This window comes from Somniosus microcephalus, chromosome 3 (assembly GCF_052327205.1).
Source record: "Somniosus microcephalus isolate GS21.2 chromosome 3, FLI_Smic_1.0, whole genome shotgun sequence".
In the NCBI taxonomy this organism is placed as follows: Eukaryota; Metazoa; Chordata; class Chondrichthyes; order Squaliformes; family Somniosidae; genus Somniosus; species Somniosus microcephalus.
In genome coordinates, this window is record NC_140989.1 from 286,145,838 (window position 1) to 286,170,520 (window position 24,683).

Genomic DNA, 24,683 nt, shown 5'->3' on the forward strand with positions numbered 1-24,683 from the left:
TCTCAAACAAGCGTGCTAAGCTTGAATAAAGGAGACTATGAAGGTATGAGAGCGGAATTGAGTAGAGTGGATTGGGAAAATAGATTAAAGGGTAAGACGATACATGATCAGTGGTGTACATTTAAGGAGTTATTTTACAACTTCCAAAAAAAAATATTCCACTGAGAAGAAAAGGGTGTAAAAGAAAAGACAGCCATCCGTGGCTAAGTAAAGAAATTAAGGATAGTATTCGACTAAAAACAAGGGCATATAAGGTAGCCAAATCTAGTGGGAGGATAGAGGATTGGGAAAACTTTAAAAGACAGCAAAAAATAACAAAAAGATTGATTAAGAAAGGGAAGATAGATTATGAAAGTAAATTAGCAAAAAATATACAAACAGATAGTAAGAGTTTTTATAGTTATATAAAAAGAAAAAGGGTGGCTAAAGTAAATGTTGGTCCCTTAGAGGATGAGACCGGGAAATTAATGGTGGGAAATATGGAGATGGCAAAAACACTGAATATTTTATATCAGTCTTTACAGTAGAAGACACTAAGAATATCCCAACACTGGACAAACAGGGGGCTAAAGGGGGGGAGGAGCTAAACATGATCAAAATCACTAAGGAAGTGGTACTCGGTAAAATAATGGGACTCAAGGCGGATAAATCACCTGGACCTGATGGCTTACATCCTAGGGTCTTGAGGGAAGTGGCGGTAGGGATTGTGGATGCATTGGTAATAATTTTTCAAAACTCCCTGGACTCGGCAAAGGTCCCGGCAGACTGGAAAACTGCTAATGTAACACCCTTTATTTAAAAAGGGCAGTAGACAGAAGGCTGGAAACTATAGACCGGTTAGCCTAACATCTGTGGTAGGTAAAATTTTGGAGTCCATTATTAAGGAGACAGTAACAGGACATTTGGATAATCATAATTTAATAGGACAAAGTCAGCATGGTTTTATGACGGGGAAGTCATGTTTGACAAATTTGCTGGAGTTCTTTGAGGAAGTAACATATAGGGTGGATAAAGGGGAACCAGTGGACGTAGTGTATTTAGACTTCCAAAAGGCATTTGACAAGGTGCCACACAAAAGATTATTGCTTAAGATAAAAAATCACGGGATTGGGGGTAATATTCTGGCATGGATAGAGGATTGGCTATCTAACAGAAGGCAGAGAGTTGGGATAAATGGTTCATTCTCAGACTGGCAATCAGTAACAAGTGGTGTTCCGCAGGGGTCAGTGCTGGATCCCCAACTCTTTACAATCTATATTAACGATTTGGAGGAGGGGACCGAGTGTAACATATCAAAGTTTGCAGATGATACTAAGATGGGAGGGAAAGTAGTGAGTGAGGAGGACATAAAAAACCTGCAAGGGGACATAGACAGGCTAAGTAAGTGGGCAGAGATTTGGCAGATGGAATACAATACTGGAAAGTGTGAGGTTATGCACTTTGGCAGGAAAAATCGTAGAGCAAGTTATCTTAATGGCAAGAAACTGGAAAGTACTGAAGTACAAAGGGATCTGGGGGTCCTGCTGCACGAAACTCAAAAGGTTAGTATGCAGGTGCAGCAAGTGATTAAGAAGGCCAATGGAATGTTGGCTTTCATTGCTAGGGGGATAGAATATAAAAATAGGGAGGTATTGCTTCAGTTGTACAAGGTATTGGTGAGACCGCACCTGGAATACTGCGTACAGTTTTGGTGTCCATACTTAAGAAAGGACATACTTGCTCTCGAGTCAGCACAAAGAAGGTTCACTCGGTTAATCCCGGGGATGAGGGGATGGACATATGAGGAGAGGTTGAGTAGATTGGGACTCTACTCATTGGAGTTCAGAAGAATGAGAGGCGATCTTATTGAAACATATAAGATTGTGAAGGGGTTGGATCGGGTGGATGCGGGGAGGATGTTCCCGATGATGGGTGAAACTAGAACTAGGGGCCATAGTCTTAGAATAAGGGGCTGCTCTTTCAAAACTGAGATGAGGAGGAACTACTTCACTCAGGGGGTGGTAGGTCCATGGAATATGCTGCCCCAAAAAGCTGTAGAAGCTACATCATTACATAAATTTAAAACAGAAATAGACAGTTTCCTAGAAGTAAAGGGAATTAAGGGTTACGGGGAGCAGGCAGGAATTTGGACATGAGTCTAGGTTCGGATCGGTCATGGCCCTGTGGGTAGCGGAGCGGACCCAGGGGCCGTGTAGCCTGATCCTGCTCCTATTTCGTGTGTCTAATTCTGTTAGATTCAGGAGATGGTTCTGTGATAGTAGATTGGCGGTTAGGATCAGATCAGCCATGATCTTATTGAATGGCGGAGCAGGCTCGAGGGGCCGATTGGCCTACTCCTGCTCCTATTTCTTATGTTCTTATGTTAACTCCCTCCCTAACAGCACTGTGGGAGGACCTTCACCGCACAGACTGCTGCGGTTCAAGAAGGAGGCTCAACACCGCCTTCTCAAGGGCAATTAGGGATGGGTAATAACTGCTGGTCTTACCAGCGACGCCCACATCCCATGAACGAATTTTAAAAAATGAAAAAAATAATGGCACTACCTGGTAAACTACTGAGCCATTTGGCCCAAATGTCCTAGATTTATTTCCTGGCTGCTGCCATAGTCATGGCTATGGCAAAGGCAGCTCTGTAATGTAAGTGCAGCAAAAAGATTGCCTGGTTATTCCTGTAATGTGACTGATACTCCATAGATTCTTCCATTTTGCAGTTCCAGTGTTATGATGTCTCAAACTCCTTTTGGATTTGGCACTGCTCCCAGAATGGGTTTAATGTGGCAGAGATTTGCCAGCTGAAAGAAGTCCTAACCTCCTTGTAAATAAAAGGATAAAAATTGGTAGGAAAAAGTGATGTGCACAGAAAAATAAAAGTAAGTTGCACCTAATAATTTTTTTTTACAAAAGAGATGTCCGTGCGAATGTCCAACCTGGAAAATGACCGTGACGAGAGGGATGAAGATAGTCACGAGGACAGAGGCATCAGTAAGTGTTACCTGTTGTTGTGAGAATAAAGAGAAACTTTGCTTTCTTAGAAGCTTTTATTTGTCCAGTGAAAATGCCTCAATTATTTATCATAGTGATTCTGAATTCCTTTTTTGAAAGGGCATCAGGAGCAAGCTTCCTTCTAATTGCTATTGTGCAGGAGTTGAACAGAAAATATTCAGTCATAACGTGAGGGCGCTGCCTGGTGCTTCTGATAACTACACTACCCCATAGGATACTGAGCCATATAGAGCAGAAAGGTCTAAGGGCCCATTCCTGATCGGTGCTGAGTTAGCTAATTTCAACTGAGGTGGTAATAGTGGCCTTGGCATCCCTAGGCAAGAGAGGGGAAAAAACAGCCAGGATCCCACTCTTGATTGCTGCTGAAACCTGTATACCTACGTGGGCATTGGGTTGAGGGCAGGATTGGGCTTTTCCTTGACAGAATAGTTTCGGTGCAGACACAAAATAATTATGTAGCACCCATGGACCTGCATCTCTGCATGAGTTGGTGCTTTCAGGAGAGGAGAAAAACTTTATAAAGATACTGGAAAATTACTGTATTAAAGAAGATCAACAAAGTGTACCTATAAAACTAAAATTTAAAAAGGAGCATTCCCTGATGGCCATACTGGTAAATGGAATGCCCTGGATGGAACTGACCAGGCTAATTTCTGGTTCGTGATGCGTAAATCTTTTCTGCACCCTCTCTAAAGCTTTCACATCCTTCCTAAAGTGCGGTGCCCAGAATTGGACACAATACTCCAGTTGTGGCTGAACCAGTGTTTTATAAAGGTACATCATAACTTCCTTGCTTTTGCACTCTATGCCTCTATTTATAAAGCCCAGGATCACGTAAGCTTTTTTAACCGCTTTCTCAACCTGCCCTACCACCTTCAACAATTTGTGCACCTATATCCCCAGGTCTCTCTGTTCATGGAACAACTTTAGAATTGTACCATTTAGTTTATGTTGCTTCTCCTCATTCTTCCTACCAAAATGTAGCACTTTGCACTTTTCTGCGTTAAATTTCATCTGCCACGTGTCCGCCCATTCCACCAGCCTGTCGATGTCTTCTTGAAGTCTATCACTATCCTCCTCACTGTTCACTAGACTTCCAAGTTTTGTGTCATCTGCAAATTTTGAAATAATACCCTGTACATCCAAGCCATTAATGTATATCAAGAAAAGCAGTGGTCCTAGTACTGACCCCGGGGAACACCACTGTATACCTTTCTCCAGTCCGAAAAACAACCGTTCACCACTACACTCTGTTTCTTGCCACTTAGCCAATTTCGTATCCATGTTGCCACTGTCCCTTTTATTCCATGGACTTCAACTTTGCTGGCAAGCCTGTTATGTGGCACTTTATCAAATGGCTTTTGGAAGTCCATGTACACCTCATCAATCCTCTGTTACCTCATTCAAAAATTCAGTCAAGTTAGTTAAACATGATTTGTCTTTAACAAATCCGTGCTGGCTTTCCTTCATTAATCCACACTTGTCCAAGTGACTGTTAATTTTGTCCCGGATTATTATTTCTAAAAGCTTTCCTACCACCGAGGTTAAGCTGACTGGCCTGTAGTTGCTGGGTTTATCCTTGCACCCTTTTTTGAACAAGGGTGTAACATTTGCAATTTTCCAGTTCACTGGCATCACCCCCGTATCCAAGGAGGATTGGAAGACTATGGCCAGTACCTCCGCAATTTCCACCTTTACTTCCCTCAGCATTCTCGGATGCATCCCATCTGGTCCTGGCAACTTATCTACTTTAAGTACAGCCAGCCTTTCTAGTAGCTCCTCTTTATCAATGTTTAGCCCATCCAGTATCTCAACCAGCTCCTCTTTCACTACGATTTTGGCAGCATCTTCTTCCTTGGTGAAGACAGATTGTAATGAAATCTGTTTGTCTTGATCCTGTATTCATTTTGCACTCATGTATATTACCCTCCCCCACTGTGTATAGTTTCACTTCCTCTTTCCCGACTAACCTGGGAGGTTCCAGGTCTTGGCTCTTGGCTCCGCCCCTGACTTCTCTTACATAAAGATCCCAGGATCTGTATGACTCATTCCTGTGAACCAGTCGGCGTGTTGAGATGTTAGCTCTGATCTTAGTGATTAAAAGCCAACTTGTTTAAGTCTATAACTTCTAGTTTTGTGGTTATTGAAGGCCCATCAATTTTAATCACTAAAGAATACTAGGATGGATCGACTCCTAAAACCAGAGCGTCTGGACTTGGATCCACATTCTGCTGAAGCATCAAATCAATTCGGACACTGGCTCAAATGCTTCGAACTCTTCGCGGGGGCCTCATCCGCTAGCGAGGTAAATAAACTGAGTCTACTGACTACTCGCGTAAGTCATCGGATTTATTCGTTCATTCGGGATGCCACCTCTTACATGGAGGCCATCACTATCCTGAAGGCCCAATACCAGAGGCCGGTAAACGAAGTGTACGCCAGACACCTGCTGGCTACACGCAGGCAGCGACCAGAGGAATCAATGGACGATTTCTTACAGGGCCTAAAGGACCTGGTCCGGGACTGTAACTGCAAGGCCGTGACGGCCAACGCGTACTCTGACGAATTGGTCCGCGATTCCTTCATCACGGGCCTCAAATCGAATTATATCCGGCAGAGACTGCTGGAGAAGCAGGTCCTGGATTTAAAAAAGGCAGTGGCCACTGCGCGATAGCTGGACGTGGCCCAGAAAAACTCTGACTCTTATTCTTCCGGCCATGCGGCCCTCACCGCCTCGTGCGCGCCGAGGGGGCCGCCATCTTGGAATCAGCCATCTTCCCCATCCAGGTCTCAGACCAGCTCTATGCCGCCGGAGTCCCCACACAGAAGTTCACCCAGGAGTCCTACTACAGCGGAAATGTCTCGAGGCCCGAAATGCTACTTCTGCGGCCAGGCCAAGCACCCCAGACAACGATGCCCAGCGAAGGACGCTACATGCTTCAAATGTAAGAAAAAGGGGCATTTTAGCAAAGTCTGCAGGGGGAATCCGATTTCCAACTCCGTCACCGCCTTGTGCGTGCCATGCGGGCCGCCATCTTGGGATCCGCCATCTTTTCCCGACTCAACGGCCGCCCAGGGCCCAACAGTGGCTTCGATCACGGTGGATCAATCCAGGCCACACCCGTTGACAAAATCCATGATGGACATACAGGTAAACGGGAATTTAACAAAATGTTTAATTGACTGTGGGAGTACCGAGAGTTTTATCCACCCTAGCCTGGTACGGCGGCACTCATTAACGGTAACCCCTACACGGAGCAGAATTGCTATGGCTGCTAAGCCCCACACTTCGGACATTTTGGGCTACTGTGTGGTAACACTGACTGTAAAAGGCACGGACTACAAGGATTTTAAACTCCTCGTGATGCCAGAACTCTGTGTTAATGTAATCTTGGGCCTGGACTTCCAGTGCCACCACGAAAGTGTCACGCTAGCATATGGCGGGTCCCAGCCGCCACTCACAGTCTGTGGCCTATCAACCTTAAAAATCAGCCCGCCCTCTTTATTCGCTAATCTCGCTCCGAACTGTAGGCCCATAACGACCAAAAGTAGACGGTACAGTCTGGAAGACAGACACTTTATCAAGGCGGAAGTGGACAGACTCCTGCAGGAAGTCTGAATGCAGTACCAGCCCGTGGCGTGCCCAAGTAGTCATAGTTAAAAATAGCGAAAAGAAACGGATGGTAATTGACGACAGCCAGACTGTTAATATTTATACCCAGCTGGACGCCTACCCTTTATCCCGCATATCAGAAATGGTCAACCAGATTGCGCAATACCGAGTCTTCTCGACTATCGACCTCAAATCCGCGTATCACCAGCTCCCCATTAGAACGGAGGACCGCCCATACACCGCCTTCGAGGCGAACGGGCGCCTCTACCATTTTCTCAGAGTGCCCTTCGGAGTAACAAATGGGGTCTCGGTCTTCCAACGTGAGATGGACGGCATGGTTGACGAGAATAAACTACAAGGTACCTACCCCTATCTGGACAATGTCACTATCTGCGGGCACAACCAGCAAGACCACGATCTAAATCTTGCGAGATTTTTAAAAACTGCCCTAAAGCTGAATCTAACCTACAACGAAGACAAATGTGTCTTCAACACAACCCGTCTCTGTATCCTCGGCTGTGTGGTGGAAGATGGGGTAATTGGACCGGACCCTGACCGATTACGCCCCCTAAAGGAACTGCCCCTGCCACACAATCCCAAAGCTTTAAAAAGGTGCCTGGGATTTTTTTCGTATTAGGCCCAATGGGTGCCCAATTACTCTGATAAGGTCCGACCCCTCATTAAATCGACGTCCTTCCCACTATCAGCTGAGGCTCGGGAGGCTTTCACCAGTATTAAACAGGACATTGAAAGGGGTGCAGTGGACGAATGCATTCCCTTTCAAGTCGAAAGCGATGCGTCAGACTTTGCCTTAGCTGCGACCCTCAATCAGGCTGGGAGACCTGTGGCCTTCTTCTCCAGAACCCTTCAGGGACCTGAAATTAGGCACTCTTCTGTTGAGAAGGAGGCACAGGCTATAGTGGAGGCAGTGCGGCACTGGAGACACTACCTAGCCGGCAAACGTTTCACCCTGCTCACCGACCAGCGGTCGGTGGCTTTCATGTTTAATAACAAACAAAGGGAGAAAATCAAGAATGACAAAATACTCAGGTGGAGGATCGAACTATCCACGTTTGACTATGATATTATGTACAGGCCGGGAGCCCTTAATGAACCCCCAGACGCCCTATCGCGGGGAATGTGTGCCAGCATTCATACGGACAAATTACAGGGTCTCCACAACGACCTCTGTCACCCAGGGGTCACCCGACTATACCATTTTATAAAGTCCCGCAATCTGCCCCACTCCATCGAGGAGGTCAGGGCAATGACCAGAGCCTGCCGCATCTGTGCGGAATGCAAGCCTTGTTTCTACAGGCCTGACCATGCACACCTTATCAAAGCTACACGGCCATTCGAGCGCCTAAGTCTGGACTTCAAGGGACCCCTTCCCTCTGCCGACCGTAACGTATACTTCCTCAATATCATTGATGAATATTCCCGCTTCCCCTTCGCCATTCCCTGCCCAGACATGACCAGTGCCACGGTCATCAAGTGTCTCTGTAATCTATCCTGCATGTTTGGCATGCCGAACTACATACACAGCGATAGGGGGACGTCATTCATGAGTGACGAGCTGCGCCAGTTCTTGCTCTCGAAGGGGATAGCCACTAGCAGAACCACTAGCTACAACCCCCGGGGTAATGGGCAAGTGGAAAGGGAGAATGCTACTGTTTGGAAGGCTGTCACGTTAGCCTTAAAGTCAAAAGGCCTTCCGACCTCCCGCTGGCAGGAAGTCCTCCCAGACGTGCTCCACTCCATAAGGTCTCTGTTATGTACTGCCACTAACGCTACCCCTCACGAAAAGATGTTCGTTTTCCCCCGGAAATCCACCTCGGGCATATCTCTACCCGCGTGGCTAACGTCTCCGGGGACAGTACTATTGCGGAAGCCCGTGAGAGGCCATAAAACGGACCCCCTTGTGGAAAAGGTACAGCTCCTCCATGCAAACCCTCAGTACGCCTATATCGAATACACTGACGGGCGAGAGGACACTGTTTCCATAAAAGACCTCGCTCCCTCGGGGAGCGGAGAGAACGATGGGAGACTACCCGATGAAGACCTACACTACAAAGAGACAGGACGCCCAGAGGTATCAACTTTAACCTGGAGGACACTGCAGATAACCTGGAAGACACTGCGGAGGCCCGGACAGCGGAGGAACCAGAATCCACTCCCCTAGAGGCACCCCAACCGGCTTTGCGCCGATCACTGAGAACTGCAAAACCTCCTGACAGACTCACTTATACCAACTTTTAAGAAACATCACCCCGATGGACTAAATCTATAGAAGGGGTGAATGTAATGAAATCTGTTTGTCTTGATCCTGTATTCGTTTTGCACTCATGTATATTACCCTCCCCCACTGTGTATAGTTTCACTTCCTCTTTCCCGACTAACCTGGGAGGTTCCAGCTCTTGGCTCCGCCCCTGACTTCTCTTACATAAAGATCCCAGGATCTGTATGACTCATTCCTGTGAACCAGTCGGCGTGTTGAGATGTTAGCTCTGATCTTAGTGATTAAAAGCCAACTTGTTTAAGTCTATAACTTCTTGTTTTGTGGTTATTGAAGGCCCATCACAGATGCAAAGTACTCATTTAGTACCTCGGCCATGCCCATTGCCTCCATGCGTAGGTCTCCTTTTTGGTCCCCAATCGGCCCCACCTCTCCTTTTAGTACCCATTTACTGTTTATATGCCTATAGAAGACTTTGGGATTCCCTTTTATGTTAGCTGCCAGTCTATTCTCCTACCCTCTCTTTGCACCTCTTATTTCCTTTTTTACTTCCCCTCAGAACTTTCTATATTCAGCCTGGTTCTCATTTGTATTCTCAACCTGACATCTGTCATAAGCCCTTTTTTTTTGCTTCATCTTACTCTCATCTTTTTCGTCATCAAGGGAGCTCTGGCTTTGGTTGCCCTACCTTTCCCCCTCGTGGGAATGTACCTCGATTCTTCCCAAACCATCTCTTTAAAGGCAGCCCTTGTTCAATTACAGTTTTGCCTGCCAATCTTTGATTCCAATTTACCCGGGCCAAATCCATTCTCAACCCACTGAAATTGGCTCTCCTCCAATTAAGTATTTTAACTCTAGATTGCTACTTGTCCTTTTCCATAGCTAATCTAAACCTTATGATACTATGATCACTGATCCCTATATGTTCCCCTACAGACACTAGATCCACCTGACCACCTCATTCCCCAGAACTAGATCCAGCAATGCCTCCTTCCTCATTGGGCCAGAAACGTACTGAGCAAGAAAGTTCTCCTGAACACATTTCAGAAATTCTTCCCCCACTCTGCCCTTTACACTATCACTATCCCAGTCTATATTATGATAATTGAAGCCCCCCATTATCACTACTCTATAGTTCTTGTACCTCTCTGTAATCTCCCTGCAAATTTGCTCCTCTATATCCTTCCCACTAGTAGGTGGCCTGTAGAATACACCTAGTTGTGTAATGGCACCTCGATTGTTTCTTAACTCTAACCAAATAGATTCCGTCCTTGACCCCTCCAGGCCATCCTTTCTCTCCAGCACTGTAATATTCTTCTTAATCAATACTGCCACCCCACCTCCTTTCTTTCCTTCCCTGTCTTTCCTGAACATCTTATATCCAGGAATATTTAGTACCCAATCCTGCCCTTTATTGAGCCAGGTCTCTGTTATCGCCATAACATCATATTCCCATGTGGCCATTTACACCTGCAGCTCACCAATCTTATTTACCACGCTTCATGCGTTTACACACATGCACTATAAATCTATCTTCAACCTTCCTGTACTCTCGCTTAGTCTGACCCCACCTAATACTGTACTGTCTCTTACTCTAGTGCTATCTGTCTCTCCCACTCCTTTGTGCACCTTGTTTCTCCTTTCGAATGCTACATCCTGGTGCCCATCCCCCTGCCACCTTTCTTTCCCTCTCTTTATTTCGCTTTCTGTACATAATTTTACATTGAATTAAATAGTCTAACTTGCACTTTCTGGTTTAGACTCTGCGTGTCTCGGTAAAAATTCTTCAATCTGATTGGTTGAGGAGACACACCGTTGCTTTCCCTGTTCAAACAAGCCCTAGATCCCCTAGAGAGGGTGTCTTGCTAAAAATGAATAACCATAAGTTATTGCACAAAAGCCCATGGGCAGCTGTAAGCGTAATGAATGGCGAGTGCCATTTGTTTGCTGCTGACTGCAAAATCCTGGCCAATACTTGTGTTCTACTCTCTTGAAATGCAAGTTTTCCCAACTAAAGCCCCAGATAAATGGCTTTAACACAAAAACTTTCAGTAATAAACCACTAATTGCTGAAATGCAGTATCTGCACAGTACGACTACTTTCCTATCATCATTAAAAACATAATTTGCAAAAGTAGTGCCAAAGCATAAGCCACAATGTTGAGTAACTACACTTAAGAAAAAGAGAATGGTAATACGGCAAATGAAAGAAAATACATTGAGAAACAAAAATAAAAAAACAGTGATGAGGAAATATGATGGGGGGGAAAAAAGCTAATTGAAAGCTGCAAAGAAAAAAAAATGAAGAAAGTTTAGTCTGAATATACAGCACTTGTTAGCACTCTCAGCCTCCACCGCCTCTAGAACTGAACTTGGAACTGGTGAGTGGATCAGTGAATGCTGGTGCTGGCACCTCCTCCTCCTCTTCCTCCTGCAATAAAATTTAGCAGTTCATGTGAACTCTCTCTTCCCTCCCCCCCCCAACACTGTATGAATGTTAAATTTTAGATTCCCTCATAGTTATTTAGAGATACACATTGAGGAGAGAAAATTATTGTCTGAATTTCATAATTTTTATTTCTTTTGAATAGTCAGTAACACAAGATTTATAGCGGCTGTGATAGAACGACATGCACACAGTCCAGAACGCAGACGCCGGTACTGGGGAAGATCGGGAACAGAGAGCGATCATGGTAAGATCAGTGGTCTCACATTTCACTTGATGGGGAGAAAAAAAGCTTATTCATTTCTCAACAGTATTTAACATTTCAAAAGTTAGAAATGATCCTGTTTCTGTCTGAAGGGAACTGGTCCTATCTGTGTGGGCTGTGATTGATGTTGACCTCCAGTCAAAACTAGAAATGAATTATCTTCAAATACATGAAAGAATCTCCAGAAAAATTCATGAGAGATAAACATCTCTTGTACTGCTGTTTCTTTATTTTAACGCCTCACCATTTTTTGGTATAACTTTGCTAAAAATATTCTGTGGGGACTTTTGTTTATATAATGCAGAAACACTGTCCAGAGCCCCCTTGAATAGGATCTGTTGTAACAGCATGAGTTTGACAGTGTTTAGTTTTCTTAGGCTAGACTTTTATGAGTGTTTAAGAAACCTGTGCTTAAAATGAACAAATATTTCAAGATGTTGTTTGAGTTAAAGAGAAGAGAAACTTGATAATTGTTTTAGTGATGCATATAGGAAATGCATCATTTAAACAGTTTATTTAACTAGGAAATTATAATGATTTTAGTGCATTTGAGCTCCAGTTGTCCTGGTGCTAGTTTTTATGTATTTGACAATTATAATTCTTCAACCTCAATATTCTCTTTTCCTTTCCTGAAGGCACTGACTCATAACTGGAGTATAATTGTGGTTCTCCTGGTCTGTATGACTGTGTACCACTACATACTGAGTCACCAGGGGAGCTGACCTTTTTTTTAAACTAAGTTTGTCAACAACAACGACAACTTGCATTTATTCAGCACCTTTAACGTAGTGAAACATCCCAAGGTGCTTTACAGGAACTTAATTGGACAAAACTTGACCAAGCCATAGAAGGAGACATTAGGACAGGTGACCAAAAGCTTGGTCAAAGAGGTAGGTTTTAAGGAGGGGGAGAGGTGAAGTGGCGTAGATTTTTAGAGAGGGAATTTCAGAGTTTAGAGCCTTGACAGCTGAAAGTACGGCCGCCAATGGTGCGGTGAAGGAAATGGGGGATGGACAAGAGGCCAAAGTTGAAGGAATGCAGAATTCTCGGAAGGTTGCAGGACTGGAGGGAGGTTACAGAGATGGGTAGAGACATCGCCATGAAGGGGTTTAAATTTGGCGAAGTGTATTTTAAAGACGAGGTTTTCGGGGACCGGGAGCCAATGTAGATCAGAAGCACAGGGGTGATGGGTGACTTGGATTTGGTGCAAGTTAGGATTCGGGCAGAAGTGCTTTGAATGAGCTTAAGTTTACAGGGTGTGGCAAATGGGAGGCCGGCCAGAAGAGTATTGGAACAGTCGAGTCTAGAGGTAACAAAAGCATGAATGAGGGTTTCAGCAGCAGATGGGCTGAGTCAGGAGCAGAGATGGCTGATACTACGGAGGTTGAAGTGTGCAGTCTTGGTGATGAATAGGATATGGGGTCAGAAGCTCAGTTCGGGGTCAAATAGGATGCCAAGGTTGCGAACAGTCTGGCTTAGCCTAAGACAGGCCAGGGAACGGAGTTTGTGGCAGGGGCCGAAGACAATGGCTTCAGTCATCCCAGTGTTTAATTGGAGGAAATTTCAGTTCATCCAGGACTGGATGTTGGACAAGCAGTCTGACAATATGGAGGCATTGGAGGGGTTGAGCAAAGTGGTGGCAAGGTAAAGCTGGGTGTCGTCATCGTACACATGGAACCTGATGATGTGTCTTTGGATGATGTCGTCGAGGGGCAGCATGTAAATGAGAACTAGGAGGGGGCCAAGGATCGATCCCTGGGAGACTCCAGAGGTAACTGCGGCGGCAAGAGGAGAATATATTGTAGGAGATTCCCTAGCTACGATTGGATAGGTAAGAGTAGAACCAGTCAAGGGCAGTACCACTCAAGTGGACAACAGAGGAGAGGTGTTGGAGAAGGATGGCGTGGTCAATCGTGTCAAAGGCTGCAGACAGGCCAAGAAGGATAAGGAGGAATAGCGCACCACAGTCACATAGGATGTCATTTGTAACTTTTGGCGAGGTTCAAACATGGATTTGGAAGGCGACAACACGTTCCAGGACTTTTGAAGAGTGAAGGGAAGTTGAGGGTGGGGTGCTAGTTTGCAAGTGACTCGCTGTCTCATGGTCAACCCATCTCCAGCTCAGAAGGTGTCCTTGGTTCCAAGCCTCTGTCGATCCTGTTCTTCCACTAGTTACTGGAAGAACAGCAAAAGCTCCCTGGCAACGACCCTCCTTAACTTGCAGACAGGCACCCAGCCTTTGCTCAGTGTCTCCCATGAACAGCATGATTTAGACTAAGAACTCAGAACAGTGAATGAATGAGGGACTGAACTTGCCATTCTGTGGCCTCACTCATACTCAACAGCAATGCAAAACAATCTGATAATGTATACAAAAGATAGGATCCTCCAGCTCAGCACCAGTTTGCAAGACTCCCAACTACGCAGTTTAATGTAGCATGAGGTGGCCAAATTGAATCAGGAGGTATTCACTCTCTGCTTCAGCTTCACACCTGCTGCGGTATATCTGAGACCAGTGCAAAGTAAAGCTTTACCTGGAAACCTGTAAAAACTTCATTTTAACCTTTTAATGTTAACCCGTCTGCAAACATTAAAATGTAACGATCATTTGGATTCTGATGAATGGGGTTGTGCATGGAACCAGCAGTATAACTCAGCCCTGCATTGCTGTAAACCGGTATCCATTTCAAACAGTTACCTATGGTATAACAATGCCCTTATTCTGCATTTAAAATGCAGAGCTTCCTCTTGTGTTTTTCCAAATGTCCATTTTGGGATAAATCTGTCCTAGTTATTGTGCAACAAATGCCACCTTAGAAAAGATTGCATGAACTTACCTGGAGTATAGGAACTTGGAGGATGGCTCAATCACCATCCTGAAAATCCCTTGAGGATTAAATTTAACTGGGATGGGGGGGAGGGGGGAGGGAGACAGAGATTCAGCTCAAATACAACCCTGCCCCGAGTCCTGTAACTAGAATGTGGTTTGATATTGTTGCCTTGAGTTAGGTACAGTTTTGTAAAGATCCTGGGGGAGAAATTGGGTAAGTAGCGCCACTTGTTAGCGCCTAAAGAAGCAGGCAGTGGCTGTAGCGCCACTGGCTGCGCCTCCCGCGATATTGAGTTGGGGCGATAATGGTGGCGTTAGTCTTTTGCGCTGCGCCGCCACCGATGACGTCATCAGTGTGCGCAGCGCCCCGTTCACGATATTTGATAGCGAATGCCGCAGTTGCGCCGTTCGCTACCCGCACCCGGTTCACGGGGCCTTACTGTGCCGGCAGTGGCGCAATTTAAGGTGGAGGTGTGGGGCGGCCGCCTTTTTCGGCGGCCGCCTGCCAGCACCTCCGTCCCCGGCCTCCTAACCACCCCCCCCCCCCCCCCCCCCCCCGCGGCATTGCCGGCTGTTTCCTGAGAGCCTGGCACTTCTCCTTGGTGCCGGGCTCGTTTGCCGGCACTCGCGATCGGAGTTCGCGCTGTTGCAGGCACCGCCCCCTTAACAGTGGGAGGAAGACCTGCAGTACCGCAGCGTGCCGTGCCGCAGCGCTGCGATATTCAGTTTCAGCGCCCTAAGAGGGACGCGGAGCCCCTCGAGTCTCGCCCCGTGTCCCTCGAGGGGCAATGAAACTGAATACCGGACGATCGCTGAAGCCGCGAACGCTGCGCTAAATCCTGCGCTCAGGCGACTTTTGCGCCACTTTGGCGCCCCAACCCAATTTCTAGGCCCCTGAGTCTTGAAATGGAAGTGAAGTGGTAAACACCTGACTCAGTTGGTGAATGCAGTGCCCAAAGTGGTACTGAGCCACACAGACCAGGATTATCCCAGACCTGAAACGTTAACTCTGTTTCTCTCTCCACGGATGCTGCCTGGCCTGCTGAGTATTTCCAGCATTTTCTGTTGTTAGACCAGGATTATTCCCTGATCTGTGTTCAATTATCTTATTTCTGTCAAAATGCACTGTGGTTGGCTCAGTTTCCTGTGATCCCTGCTGGAAAGTGCACCAGAGTTGTGATGACTCATCTTCAATGGTCAAAAAACCTGTTGAGATTCATTATACAGGCAAGTGGACAACCTATTGTACCAGTCCTCTTGCTGCAACATTTAATGTGGTTGTACAGATTATTGGTTGTCGGCCCTAAAGTGTTACATTAGAGGGATTTGCCTCTGACTGTGGCATTTGCAGAGTGAGGTACAGATTGGAGATGAATCACAGCTGAGCATGGAGCTACCTTTTATAAATCCCTAAACATTTTCGATTTTGTAAATAAAAAAGTTAGGTCATTAAAATGATTGGGATGGAAATAAAATAACGTAATTGCAGTGTCTAAATGAAAATATATGTCAATAACTGACGTGTTTAAAAGAAGTAATTTTGTAAACTTGCCATCATCTGCAGGATATAGTACCATGAGCCCTCAGGAGGACAGTGAAAACCCACCGTGCAATAATGACCCGTTATCTGCCGGCGTGGATGTCGGGAACCATGAAGAAGATTTAGAGTTGGACACTCCACCTCAGACTGCTGCTTTGCTAAGTCACAAATTCCACCATTACCGCCTACATCACCATCCTTCCCTCCATCACAGCCATCACCTGCAAGCTGCAGTTACAGTCCACACCGTGGATGCAGAGTGCTGAACCACTTGTACTCCCCATTCATCGGAAGCTACAATCACAAGGAATTACAAAAACTCTTTTTTTAAATCATCAGTCTTCGAGTCAGATGGTGAAAACTTTTCCTGGATTTTTAAGGAATCCCAAAAACCATCAAAGCAACTCAATGGGAATTGTAAAAGTGTTAACAGTGCATCTCAGATTTTTTTAAATAAAGGATTATTTTTCTACTATTTATTGAACTTTTTAACAAATAGACCAAGGGAAACAATTTCTCAAAAAAAAACTGACTGGAAAATTGAACTGATGTGCTGTTCCTGTCGGTGACATTACAGAAGAGCTTATGGATGAAGATTGAACAAAGCTACATGGGTAGTGATTAAGAATTAATTAGACCTGAATCCACAGAGAAAGTGAAGTTTGTAAACACTTTGTGTTTAGTTTATGTTTGATTGCATGAGCTCCACAAACCTTTTCAGAACAGTGGTATTACTAACTTTTTGTTGAAGCCCACAATCTCAACCAGTGTCTTGCTTCAGGGTTACTCGGGAAGACACCGAGAGATGCGGATGTGCAAATTTGATTTCCTACGCAGTGAGCTTCTAATTTCAATTGTGCCACTGCGGGAACTTGCTAAGTAGAGGGCAGGCACTTTCCCACAGGAAGAGAAATAAACCATTGGCCCAATAGTTTTATTTTAATAATGCTCTTTCACTTTTATAGAACCTGGGATAGCCTTGCTTCTTAATAGAATTCCCAAGCCACCTTTTGTTGTAGAAAAGTAAAAGTGGGGGAGGGGAGCAGAACTAATTCCCAGCATGGTCCACTACCCACATCCGGGTAGGCTGTGAATGGAGCCCTAGAGGTACATGCAGCATAATGTCCACCCAGGGTCACAGGTGAGGGCAAAGTCATGGCACAAATGGCCACCGGGCGGTTTTATGAGTACCACTGTTCTATGTAAAACGGTAACTGATACATGATGCCTATAGCTGCCGTCGTAAAATGGCAATGTTACAAGACCAGTCTGGAATGAGATTCTGTTACGGAATGTTAGTGTTAAATATTTGTGGTGCAGTGGAACGTTTTGAAATATCAAAGAGTTTTCAATCGACTTTACAGCTCTGAGATGAAGTTGGTGGTAGGCAAGCATGACCTGAAGAGCAATCAGTGCTGCAAATAAGTTTTTAAAGAAGTCACTGTGTGTCCTGTATAGATTAACTTCTTTAGTGGTCTTTGCTCTTTCAGTCAGATGTGATTTTACACTTAATATAAAAAAAACTCTGAAATTGCTGCTGATAATTACATGAAGTTATGGGGAGGGGAGACAACTAGTAAATACATGGTTAATGTACAATTCACATACTCTCCAACTAGATCTCCCTAAAAAAAAATTGTTTTATGAAATTGTAAATTTAAATTTTTTTTATTTTTATGGTTACAGTCGATAAAAATTTAAAGTGATAATTATTTGTATTCCTGCGTTTTTAAACTGTAAATTCTTTTTATTAAACAATTAAAATCTTAGAAAATAGATTTTACTCTGTGAATTATATAGTTCAGTTGTAAAATTAAAGGAGCACATCTTCACAAAAGTATTTAGCATTTTTTTTGTTTACAAATCTATGATGCTATGATGTAAATCATTTTGAAATTACTTGCGCCTGAGGTAGTTGGAAAATGCCACTCTTGTTTCCCGAGGAAAAGCTTTGCCAAACACTTTTCACAAAGACAGTGATCCTTTAATATGGTGAGTTTGCTGTGAGGAGGCATAAAACAAGCTTCCAAATATGAAAATGATTTTCACTCAGCAGCTGGATTTGAAAAAACTGCAGTTTAACTTGTTCCCCATACTCTTGTTTCCCTTCCAGAAAAAGCTTTTCTATTCAGAACAAGGGACCTAGGTTGTCGCTGTAATGCCTCGTGTGTGGTTGATAGCCAAGTATTTTGCTTAATGAAAATCACATTTGTAACATTTTTCTATTTTCTCTTTGCTTGTTCTATTCCTTTGTTTTAAAAAATATATGTAAAGTAGCCACATTGAATCAATGATGCTTGTCCTTCTGTAAGGGCAATGTTCTTGGAGTTGAGGTAGTGCAGTTGAAATAGGGGTGTGCAGTCCCTTCCTGCCAGTTGCTTCCCTCCTCCATCCACCGCTCCTTCCCCCCCCCCCCCCCCCGCCCCACACACACACACTAGTTGCCTTGGTTGTGTGTTATGTGGCATGTTTATATTACAGAACTGTTTCTTAAAGTGGCTCTGTAATATTATCTTAGGTTCCCAGGTTTATGGGTTCTGTCCCTGCAAAAGCATTAAAAACTGAGCATGCAGAGTTGTTTGTCTGTCATGGGTCACAGTTTTTTAACCGTAGTACCTTGCCCAGACAGGCCGTAAACACACAAGCACAATACTGGCCTGCACGTGCGGGTTTAATCGCTCAGCCCACCATGTGCCCCTAGTATTTGAACCAGAAATTTGCCTGGATGAACTGTGTAAATTCCCTTCAAATCAGATCACCTAAAAGTCATAGGAACAGAAGCAGGCCTGTTCTGCCATTCAATTAGATCATGGCTGATCTGTGTCTCAACTCCATTTACCCAGCTTTGTTCCATATTGCTTGATACTTCTGCCTAACGAAGGTCTATTGATCTCAGTCTTGAAAATTTCAATTGTCCCAGCATCAACAGCCTTTTGGGGGAGCAAGCCCCATTTCATTTTCTCTTGTAATTGTTCCACCCCTTTCCTTTTGTTTCTCTCTCACACCTGGCAGCTATCTTTTGCCCTGCCAGTACACTTTACACCCAATCCCAGCCTATTACCATCTCGTCTAGCTTCTAATCTCTTTTACTTCTTTTGTTTCCTTTATTCTTTTGTCCGATCGCAGCCCTGCCTTCGATCTAGTTTCTTTTCTTTCCAGTTTTGAAGAAGGGTCCAACCCGAAACGTCAACTCAAATTTCTCTCCACGGATGTTGCCTGACCTGCTGAGTTTTTCCAGCATTTTCTGTTGTTATTCCAGATTTTCACTACCCATTGTATGGAAAACATGCTTCCTGATTTTATTCCTGAATGGGCGAGCTGTAATTTTAAGATTATGCCCTCTTGTTCTGGATTTCCCACCAGAGGAAATAGTTTCTCTGTATCTACCCTATCAAATCCGTTAATCATTTTAAGTAACCTCGATTAGGGCACCCCTCAACCTTCTATACTCGAGGGAATACAAGCCAGGTTTATGCAACCTGGCCTCATAATTTAACCCTTTAAGCGCTGGCAACTTTCTGGTGAACGTTTCCTACATTACAACAGTGACTACACTCCAAAAGTACTTCTTTGACTGTAAAGCGCTTTGAGATGTCCGGTGGTCGTGAAAGGCGCTAAATAAATGCAAGTCTTTTCTTGAATCTGCACGGTTCCCTTTCCAAGGTGCAAATATCTTTCTTGAGATGGTGCACAAAACTGAATGCAGTGCTCCAGATGGAGTCTGGCCAAGACTCTATACAACTTAACCATCACTTCTCACTTTTTCCAATTCCCTTGAGTTAAAGGCCAACATTCCATTAGCCTTTTTGTACCTGTGCACTAGCTTTTAGTGATGTGCACACAGACACCTAAATCCCTTTGCTGCTCCACAGCTCCTAATCTTTCACCATTAAGAAAATATTCCAATTTGTATTACTTAGATCCAGAATGGATGACTTCGCATTTCTCCACATTGAACTCCACCTGCCATAGTTTTGCCCACTCACTTAGTCTCTCTGTCTCTTTGTAACTTCCTGCTCCCATCCACACAACTCATATTGTGCCTCCTTAGTGTCATCTGCAAACTGATGTACAACTCTCTATTCCTTCATCCAAGCTATTGATATATATGGTGAAAAGCAGGCCCCAGTACACATCCCTGAGGAACATCACTTGTCACCAACGTTCCCTATAAGCTGCGCAGTTGCGCAGCTCTCTGCCAATCCCACGGAGCCCGGGACTGGCTTTTGCAATGTTAAAGCTCACACATGCGTGAAAATGAATGGGCTGCGTGGCCCCTTAAAGGGGCCGTGCACCCAAAAGAAATGACAGGGAACATTGCGCGTTGCATCCTGCCAATCGGAGAACAAACACAGACTCTTCTACCTCTCAACCAATTACAAATCCATGTCATAAGGTTGCCTCCAATTCCATGCGCTCTCATTTTTGCTAATAATCTCTTGTGCAGAACCTTATCAAATGCCATCTGGCAGTGCAACCTCCATAGACACTTCCCAATCCACTATGCTGCTGACCTGAAAAGATTAGTCATGAACTACCCTTCACAAATCCATGCTGACTCTCTGATCAACTGTCCAAGTGCGCAGTCACTTGGTCTCTGATGATAGATTTCAGTACCTTCCCCACAGTTGATGTTAAACTGACAGACCTACTCTCTCCCTCCCTTCTTAAATGATGGAGTGACATTTGCAGTTTTCCAATCCAAAGGCACAATTCCTGAATCTAGAGAGCTTTGGAAAATTATGACTAATGCTTTTCCAAAGAGTACCAAGCCCAACCTTCCTAATGGGAATTCTTTAAAATTTAGAAAACTGATATTCAGAATCATCTGAGTTGCTCACTCTCCTCCCCTCTCAAAGGCTAGAGTTTCTTTATATTTGTGTTCAGAAATTCAAATGGCCATCAGTTCATGACGCTTTTCCTGGGAGCATCCAATAAAACCAATGTCACTTGAATTCATAAGCACAAATCAATTTATCTTTCACAGAAACCTTCCAATTATTTGAAAAACCAAAATGTTGCGTTAGCCAGTGCACCACTTGGGTGCTCCAATGTGTTGGCTAGGGAGGGGGAAATCATCCAGAGTTCCTGTTAACTAGTGCCGCCTGCTGCTAAAGCGTAAATGTCAAGTGAGCACAGGATTGGCTCAGCGCTGATGTTCTTCAAGGCTGAACAGCTGAGTGATGCCCACTGTCTAGGCTTCTGCATGTACTGGGGCGGGGGGGGGGGCGGGTGGGGGCAGGCTGCCAGTGTCGATGAATTATATAACAGCAAGAGTTTTCATCTTCAGGAAAGATGGGGAGAAAATTGAGAAAAGAACAATAAAGTCAAACAAATGTTACAGATGGGATTTTTACCAACCTAATTATTTCAGTTTTACATTTTAAACCATGTACATTGTTTGATGGATATTGAACCTTTAAAGAATGGGTTTATAATTTTCAGGAGTGTACCAAACAATAAATTGAAATAAATTAATAGTCCTGGCTCATTTTTTTAAATTCTGTATAAGCATATAAAAAACACTTGTAAATATTTTTACATCACTTTGGCCTTGTCTAACTAAGTCCATTTCTGATGTGGCCCCAGGAATTTTAAGTATTTCCTTTCCACAAATTTTTTTTTTAGTGAATTCATAATTGAATTCTCAATGCCTTGATAGCCTTCGACAAATAGAACATCTAAACTTCTGTGATAGATCATTCAATTCCCTGTGCAGATAGTCAGTATTAAATTAACAATTTTGCACACTGCTGCACTGATGGTTTAGTGGGTAAACGTATTGTCTGATGTGATGCTGAACAGTAATGACCAAGATGGTCCGAGGTTTGATTCCTTGTCTGTGCTGAGTTGGCTGATCTGTCATGGTGATGAGAGTGTCACAATTGGCTTTAACCTCCTTTAGGATAAGCGAGAGCAGAAATCAACCAAGGCCCCTGCTTCTGATCGCGATCCATTATCTAATGGCCCTTGCATGTGTTTGGATGTCTGGAGGATCAAGATTGCTTGTGTTGCTTTCTGTGCTCATGTGGCCTGCTTTTGTTCACCGTCTAGGCTCACACAAGAGAATGGTTACTTGAGTGAGCAAGTAGAACTCTACCCCGGTAAGAGCACCTTCATGAGAGTAGAGAAAATTGGGAAAATAATTACTAAAAACACAGTTGAAACACTGATAGTGTATTTTGCTGATCTGATGATTCATATGTTTTGCATGTCTTCGGGACCCAGAAATGGATCCTTGTCACATTGGGCCGTAGTGAACCATAATTTAACGTTGTTTACAGATGTATATAGATAATAAATATCAGATTAATCTTGTTTTATCTTAAAACTAGACAGTCATGCTTAGTTATTATACAACCCTCTGTAATTTTACACTTGTACCTAAAAACTGGAAATAAGTATCTTTTAATTAAAAACAAACAGTAAATGGTGTTCGGAGTTTGTTTGTGATACGTATTGTCTCTGGTAAGATATGAACAGAGGGCTCTTCTGATGGCTCAGTTGGTACATATGCTGCCCAGTACAGAACTGAGCTGTACAAACTAGGAGGATTGCAGGTTCCATTTCTAGTCTGGGTTAAATTAACTGATCGCACCTGGGACTTCATCAGGGTGCCACACTTGGCCTCGCAAACCCTGGGCAACACAGAGGAATATCAAACAATGTTCCAGTGACTCCTGCATTGTGCCATCTCCTGCTTTCTCCCACATCCCAAAATATGTACTCAGTTTTTGTTGAGCTGTAATATTTTTTGGTGTATTTTTCTGGATACATTTCTGCTTACTTTTCTTCCCCTTTTTTTCTTTGTTCACCTGGCCTGAAGGCTCTGGAGTCAAGAGGGTTAGTCCGCAGGCTATGCCCACTGTAACTCAAGTACCAGGACCAACCAAGAGGGAAAGGCCTGTGCAGGAGACACTTGATGCAAGCATTTCTAATATCCTCACCCATACCTTTGTTACCTCAAGATTTGACTATTCAAATGCTCTACTGACCTGCCTCCTATCTTCCACCCTCCATAAGCTTGAACTCATCCAAAACTCTGCTGCCTGTATCCTAACTTGCATTCTCCCGGCCCAGCAATGCCTTGATTTTAAAATTCTCATCCTTGTTTTCAAATCCCTCCATGGCCTTGTCTCTCCCTATCGCTGTAACCTCCTCCAGCCCTACAACCCTCCAAGATCTCTGCGCTCCTCCAATTCTGACCTCTTGCGCATTTTTGATTTTATTCGCTCCACCATTGGCGGCCATGCCTTCAGCTGCCTGGGCCCTAAACTCGAGTATTCCCTCTCTAAACCTCTCCGCCTGTCTACCTCTCTTTCCTCTTGTAAGATGCTCCTTAAAACCTACCTCTTTGACCAAGTTTTTGATCACGTGCCCTAATATTTCCTTATGTGGCTCGGTGTTTGATAATGCACCTGTGAAGCGCCTTGGGATGTTTCATTACATTAAAGGCACGATATAAATGCAAGTTGTTGTTATAAATGACATTTTTTTCAGAGTTTTTTAAATGTTTACTTTAATAAATGCGATTCTTAGCTTTATAAACTCAACTGAATGAAGGAGAAAATGCTGGTTGAAAACAATTTGAAGAAATTGAGTAATTTATGATTTCATTTTGTGGTAGTTGCTGGTTACAGGTTCCTGGACTTGAGCACAAATTGAGTAGTTTGAGTGTGATTGTGGTGCTTGTTGGTTTATTGGTGGGTTTCCTACCTGTCAAGTCAATAAAGTGAAGTTTGATAGTTTTGCATTAAGTTAATGGAATATTTGAGACAAACAATATATTAACTGAATACATGGTGGTTATATGAGCTGATCACTTTTCCCCCATACACTCACTGTGAGTTGTGACACTACAGACACACTCTACATGCAAGATGTTTATATAAAATAGTGTTGGAGTCGCTAGAAATCAACAGGCTCTGAGACTTTTGTTGCAGCAAAGGCAAAACGCGTGTTACTTTATTCACTCTCCATGAGGACTGAGGTTCTCAGCCTCGTTGCAGGGCTATGACGTCATCACGCTACCGACGCATGACGTCATCACGCTACCAATGCTCTTAAAGGGACCCTGCCCCGATAACCCAACCAAGTACGTACATATAACAACATTGGCTATACATAGTGAATTGTGTTTAGGTACATATAACCACATTGGCTATACATTGTGAATTGTGTTATTGTCCCTATGTGGTCTCCGCCACATACGTCCCCCCAGAATTCACTAGCACTGGCAATGTCAGTCGTTGGGGGGGCCGGATCACACGGTCGGAACGGCGCCTCAATTCTGGGGTGGGGACCGGGGCGTTCGTCGGAGGGACTTTGGGCGCTCGGTGGTGGACTGAGGGTGCAGAAACCGGAGGTCGGCCCCGCCTCAGGGGCTGTGCCAACTCAACGGGTTGGTCCAGATCCAGGTGGGCCAACTTAAGACGGTCCACGGAAATGCAGTCCGGCTTACCGCCGACATCCACTACGAAGGTCTTGTCCCCGGTTTCCAGGACACGGAATGGTCCATCGTAGGGTGGCTGAAGAGGTCCCCGGTGGGCGTCGTGGTGGACGAAAACGTACTCCGCCGCATGAAGGTCGAGTGGGATGTGGGACTGCAGGAGGCCGTGCTGCGACGTGGGCACCGGCGCGAAAATCTTGGCGTTGTCCAAAAGGTTGGACCGCTGACGGGCTGCGGACCAAGGTTCCGTTGCGTTGGGGACGAAATCCCCGGGAACCCGCAGCGGCTGTCCATAGACGAG

At 44.5% G+C, this 24,683-nt stretch overlaps 1 protein-coding gene across 1 annotated transcript in view; it reads left to right on the forward strand.

The window, feature by feature from the left end:
- Positions 1-17,711, forward strand: part of cachd1 (cache domain containing 1) — a 247,767-nt gene extending 230,056 nt beyond the window's left edge. The window contains exons 25-27 of the mRNA XM_085982697.1: positions 2,905-2,982; positions 11,444-11,545; positions 15,958-17,711. Of these exons, the coding sequence (XP_085838823.1) occupies positions 2,905-2,982; positions 11,444-11,545; positions 15,958-16,199 (422 nt within the window). The 3' untranslated portion in view covers positions 16,200-17,711. The remainder of the gene's footprint in view (positions 1-2,904; positions 2,983-11,443; positions 11,546-15,957) is intronic.
- The last annotated feature ends 6,972 nt before the right edge of the window (positions 17,712-24,683 follow it).